Raw genomic sequence first — 6061 nt, forward strand, 5'->3', positions numbered from 1 at the left:
AGGGAGCACTGTGAAATGTGATGGGGAGGGTGTCCTGCACTGGTCTCTACGTGCATGTCCACATGCGCATGACACAAATAAACATATCTAAAATACCTTAATATTCTAGGGTTTTGGTTTTTGGTTTTTGTTTGTTTGTTTTTTAAAGATTTATTTATTATTATGTATACAATGTTCTGTCTGCATTTACACCTGCAGGCCAGAAGAGGGCATCAGATTACATTATAGATGGTTGTGAGCCACCATGTGGTTGCTAGGAATTGAACTCAGGACCTTTAGGAAGAGCAGGCGGTGCTCTTAACCTCTGAGCCATCTCTCCAGCCCCCTTGGTTTTTGTTTTAACTCAAAAAAAAAAAAAAAAAGTTTCTGACTCTGTGTGTGCTTGTTTGAATGGAAATTACTCCCATAGGCTCATAGGATTGTCACTATTAGGAGGTTTAGCCTTGTCAGAAGAAGCGTGTCACTGGCTTTGGAGTTTCACAAGCCCAAGCCAGGCCCAGTGTCACTCTCAGTTCCTGCCAGCTGCTGATCCACATGTAGAACGCTCAACTACCATCCCAGCAGCACGTCTCTACCTGTGACCCCAAGCTGCCATGCTTCCTACCACGATGACAAAGGATAAATGTCTCAACTGAAAGCCCCTATTAAATGCTTTCCTTTATAAGAGTTACATGTGTGCAATTGTGTGTGCAGTGCCCACAGTGGCCAGAAGAGGGCGTTGGATCACCTAGACCTGGAATTACAGGCAGCTGTGAGCAGACACGGCGCTGAAAACTGAACTCGGGTCCTTTAAAGGAGCAATCTTAAGCGGTGAGTCATCTTTCTAGTCTTTAAAAAAAAAAAAAAAAAAAAAAAAAAAAGCTTTTAACTACAAAGCTACAGTAACTGAAACAGTGAAGTCCTGGCATAATTAAGGACAAATAGATTATGTGAATAGAACTGAGAGGCCAGATACAAACTCTTACAGCCAGGAGCCATTGATTTACATGGTAAAGAAGCCTTTTCGAGAAATGGCGCTAGGAGGATAGGCTATCGTCATGAAAACAAGGGGTTGGACTCTACCTCCACCACACAGAAGAGCACACTCCCAGTAAAGGCAGGATCACCAACGGCAACCTTCGAGGTGTGAGCTATGTGACAGTTTAACCTAAACTATGACACCAAAGCACACATAACCAAACAAACAAACAATGCAGGCAAGTTGGACTTCAGCTGGGCATGGAGGCACACACCTGTAATCCCAGCACTCTGGGAGGCAGAGGCAGGTGGATCGCTGTGAGTTCGAGGCCAGCCTGGTCTACAAAGTGAGTCCAGGACAGCCAAGGCTACACAGAGAAACCCTGTCTTGAAACAAACAAACAAACAACCCCCAAAAGATTAAAACTTTCTTGATACAAAGGGCCTTGTTCAGAAAATGAAAAGGGACTGGGTGTGGTGCAGGCCCAGCACTTCAAAGGCAGAGACAGAGGCAGGAGGATTGCCACCGTCTGATGCCACACTAGCATATAAAGGGAGTTCCAGGCCACATAGGGAGACCTTGTGGAAATAGACAGAGTCAGACACAGAAATAGATCAACAACTCATGAACATTTGCAAACAACATGAAAGGAATCCCACAACACACAATGAACTTCTGCACAATAAAAAGGCAGACCAGGGCTGGAGAGATGACTCAGAGGTTAAGCGCTCTGGCTGCTCTTCCTGAGGTCCTGAGTTCAATTCCCAGCAACCACATGGTGGCTCACAACCATCTATAATGTGACCTGATGCCCTCTTCTGGCCTGCAGGTGTACATGCAGATACATAAAATAAATAATAAAAATAAATAAATAAATAAATAAATAAATTCCAAAAGCCAGGCAGTGGTGGCACACGCCTTTAAATCCAGCACTCAGAGGCAGAGGCCAGCCTGGTCTACAGAGAGCAAGTTCCAGGACAGCCAGGGCTACATAGAAAAATCTTGTCTCAAAAAAATAAATAAATAAATAAATCTAACTCAAAACAGCAAACAAAAACTGATCACAGGTCTTTGTGAGGAACTACTACTATTCTAACTGATGATGGCATGCTGATCAGATTCCCTCCCAAACACTTCTGTTTATGCCACAGACCGGCCCGGTCAGCTTTAGTCACAGAGGCTAATTTTTGCAGTGAGCTGCAATTACGGCAGAGATTCGTACCTGGTCAGAACACTGAGCCCTAAAAAGGGCACCGATGTCACCCGCCCCAGTGCTCAAGGAATGTGGTGGACAACGGTGGCGGAAAGAGTGAAGGGGCTGGAAAAGAGGGGTATACTGTGAATGCCATCCGTCCTCTGTGCAGGACAGAGACCGTGCACTCTGGAGCTCTCAATGGGGATGCCAGAGGGGCGCAGGAATTCAAAGGGACTAGCTCAGAACTCAGGCGAAATATGGAAAAAAGCTGCTCCAAGAGTGATGGAAATTATTGTCCATCTCAACGACATCAGGAGCAGGAGTCCGGTCAATGAGCAGAACTCTCACCACAGACGTGTCCGTCTCAGTCAGCACCTCCCCCTGAGGTGCTGGGGACTACGAGCCTTGTGCGTGCCAGGCACGTGCTCTACGGCTCAGCCACAGCCTTCATTTTGAGACAAAGTCTTTCTAAATTACCCAGGCTGGCCTTGGACTTGAGACCTTTCTGCCATAGTCCATGTCAGGAGCATGGGTGCCAGCAATCCCAGCACCCAAAAGGCTGAGGCAGGAGAATCACCACAAATTCAAAGCGGGTCTGGACTACATAGTGAGTTCTAGACCAGCCAGGGCTATGAAAAAAGATCTGCTTTAAAAGATTAAAACAAAACAAAACAAAAAACAACAGCAACAAAACCCACAAGAGCTCAGTTGATAAAGTACTCGTCACGAAGGTATGAGGGCTTGATTCCCAGAGCATACAAAAAACAAACAACAACAAGAACACCAACTGAGCAGGGCCTGGTGGAGCACACCTTTAATCCCAGCACTCTAGGAGGCAGAGGCAGGAGGATCGCTGTGAGTTCGAGGCCGGCCTGGTCTACAAAGTGAGTCCAGGACAGCCAAGACTATACAGAGAAACTCTGTCTTGAAGACAACACAAAACAAAACAAAAACAAGAACCCCAACTGTAGCTTCTGCTTTAATCCCAGCAGAGGAGAGAGGTGACCTCCGGCTCGCTGGCCAGCCAGTCTAATTGGTAAACTTCAGGTTCAGAGAGAGGCTCTGTCTCAAAAAAAAACCTAGGTAGCCAGCACCTGAGGGGCAACACTCAAGGCTGACCTCTGATTTGCACACACATACCCACAAGAGTCAAAAAGGTAAGAAAGAAACAGTCATGTAAAGAGGAAAAGTAAATATTTGAAGTTTTCCCCAAATTCATGCTTCCCAAGCCTGTAACAGGACCCGTACAGACAAAATCAGAGAGTGGGTACAAAATAAGGGGAAACAACAATGAATTAAAATGAGAAAAACATGTTGATATGACATACAAATTAAAAAATAAATTTGTCTTATATGCTGAACTTAAACAACAGCAGATCTCGCTGGCAACAAGGAAATATATTCTACCATCGAGTATGCTCCAAATGAGTTAACTCAAAGCAACCCCCCTGGATGCCTGTAGACAGCAGCCACAGGAGAAAATTAGAAAGAAGGATAGAAAAGGAGGTGAGGAAGAGAAAGGCGAAGAGGAGGTGGAAAAAAAACAAAACTGGGGACTGGAAAGGGGGAAGAAAAGGCTAGGAGGCAACTTTGTACAGACAATGCTGCCCTATCCTGAGGCTAACCTGCATTGTGTAAATCATCAGGTCTGTGACCCAACAAAGGGAGGGTGCCAAGTCCTGAACACTGAGGTGATGGACAAACTTACAGAGCTGTCCTAGCGTTAACACACGTTAACATGGGCAGCTCCTGTGCTGCTAATCCCTTCCCATTAGGGTTTTCCACGGGGTGGGGTGGGGTGGGGTGAGGTGGGGGTGTAGGGTGTGGGGGGTTGCTGAATGCAGAGCCTGGAGAGGGCCAGGCCTGCCCACTCCTGGCCCTCAGCAACCTAACCCAAGGCTGCAAATAAGGCGCAAATCACCCCAGGCCGCTCGGAACCAACGCATCCAAACAAGAAAGAAGCCCCACTTCTACTCCACCGCCATCTCCTCAGGGGAACACGGCACACTCTACAGTACAGCCCCACTTGTGTGCAGTGTCTGTAACCTCAGCGAGGAGGAGGCCATGGGTGGGAGAGGCAGGAAGATGCCCAGAGCTCCAGGTTCAGGGAGAGACCCCATCCAGATAACATGGGCAGGAATGGAAGACATCCAATCACGGGCCTCTGGACCTCACCCCCACAACTATACCTATGCACGCTCACGCACATACACACACATGCCAAGCAAGTCTCCATCTACTTACTCATGGTAAATAGTTTGGGTTTTTTTTTTCTTCACATTTTATTATGTATATGGAGGGCATGCCCTGTACAGAGGTCAGAGGACAATTTACAGGACCTGGCGTTGGTCAGGGGTATAGAACTCAGGCTGTCAACATTGGCAACAAGAGCCTTTATCCACTGAGCCATTTCACCGGCCCTCTAGATGCCTATTTCCTTTTCCTTTTCTTTCTTTCTTTTTTGTTTGTTTGTTTTGTTTTTCAAGTCAGGGTTTCTCTGTGTTAGCCATGACTGTCCTGGACTCACTTTGTAGACCAAGCTGGCCTTGAACTCACATTGATCCGCCTGCCTCTGCCTCCCGAGTGCTGGGGTTAAAGGCGTGTGCTACTACGCCCCACTAGATGTGTATTTCTTAAAATTGGGCACTTCTCTATTAGCTAACCCTCCAATACCCCATTTCCAGGGTGTGTGTCACAAACCAGGGAGCTCACTTCTCTCCGGGATGGAGGGCTCTCAAGACACTACACCTGAACTTGCCATAAAAGTCAGCACGCAGACTAAGTCAATTAAGTCTTTAAACAAGAAGTTAATGGAGGCCAGGTGGTATTCCCACAGCCTTTCAAGTTTATTGAGCAATGCTAACGGCTTCTGTAAGGCGTTTACAACGTACTAATGACAGATTCATTAAATCCCTGAGAGTGCAGCACTCAGGGGGAAAAAAAAGTCCAGTCCAATGTCCCCTATTTTTATAAAAGGGGTGAAGAGGTCTTCCCAAAGCCACCCATTAAATCTCCTAGTGCTGGGAGCCCCGTCAGGACGCTGAACTTGAAACAAATGCATGGTACGGTATTGACATCATGGCATAAAAGCAATCCGAAGTACGCAGACTGAAGAGTGTGGGTATCTATGTAACCACACCCTCTGGTGGCTTCCCGGGCACGCTCCGGCCGAACAGCGTCACGGCGTCGGGGTGGTCCACAGAGTGGAGGTCCCGGGTGTGTGATCAAGACGCGGAGCGTCAGAGAGCACAGCGTCCCGGTGCGCGCCCCTCCACCACCACCCCCAACGCCGGACCTGGGGACCCGGGGTTTCCTTCTTCAGGACCAATCCCATCAGCCTTGCCCTGCCCTGCCATGCCCGGCCTCACCCGGCCCGGCCCTGCCATGCCCGGCCCTGCCCCGCCCAGCAGGCCTTGGCTCTTCTGCACACCCGCCCCTGGGCACCCAGCATCTCCGCTGCCCCGCGGGCGCGGGCCCCAGACTCACCATGGCCGCGAGCGCGCCCACAGCTCGGAGTCACACGGCGCCGGCGACGCCCGTTGTCCTGGTGACGCCAGCCCGGCGCCCCGCCCCGGCCTCAAGGTGGGCTTGGAGGTAGCCATTGGCCTTCGTCTGCCACGTGATCTGTAGGCGGGCCCATCGGCCCTCCCACTTGTGCCCCACGCAGCTGAAAGGGGGGCCTGGCTGCTTCTGGTACTGCACACCTGGTCCTTTCCCATCACTAATGCATCACCTTGGCGCCCTCGCAGCTGACAGGTGCCTCAGCCATGCACTCACTGGGCAGAGCAAGACACCTTTGTAGGTTCTCTCTACTAAAACCCCCCAAAAAAATCAACAACAAAACCCCAAATTGTTGGAGCTGGGGATGTGACTTAGATGGAAGACCGCTGGTCTAGTGTGCATGAAGC

General features: G+C 49.2%; 1 protein-coding gene across 1 annotated transcript in view; it reads right to left on the reverse strand.

The window, feature by feature from the left end:
• Positions 1-5755, reverse strand: part of Fbxl2 (F-box and leucine rich repeat protein 2) — a 49144-nt gene extending 43389 nt beyond the window's left edge. The window contains exons 1-2 of the mRNA XM_051140397.1: positions 5640-5755; positions 5220-5448 (exon numbers count right to left, since the gene is read on the reverse strand). Coding sequence (XP_050996354.1) covers positions 5220-5448; positions 5640-5755 — 345 coding nt within the window. The remainder of the gene's footprint in view (positions 1-5219; positions 5449-5639) is intronic.
• Between the last annotated feature and the right edge of the window lie 306 nt (positions 5756-6061).

Source organism: Acomys russatus, chromosome 32 (assembly GCF_903995435.1).
Source record: "Acomys russatus chromosome 32, mAcoRus1.1, whole genome shotgun sequence".
Taxonomy (NCBI): Eukaryota; Metazoa; Chordata; class Mammalia; order Rodentia; family Muridae; genus Acomys; species Acomys russatus.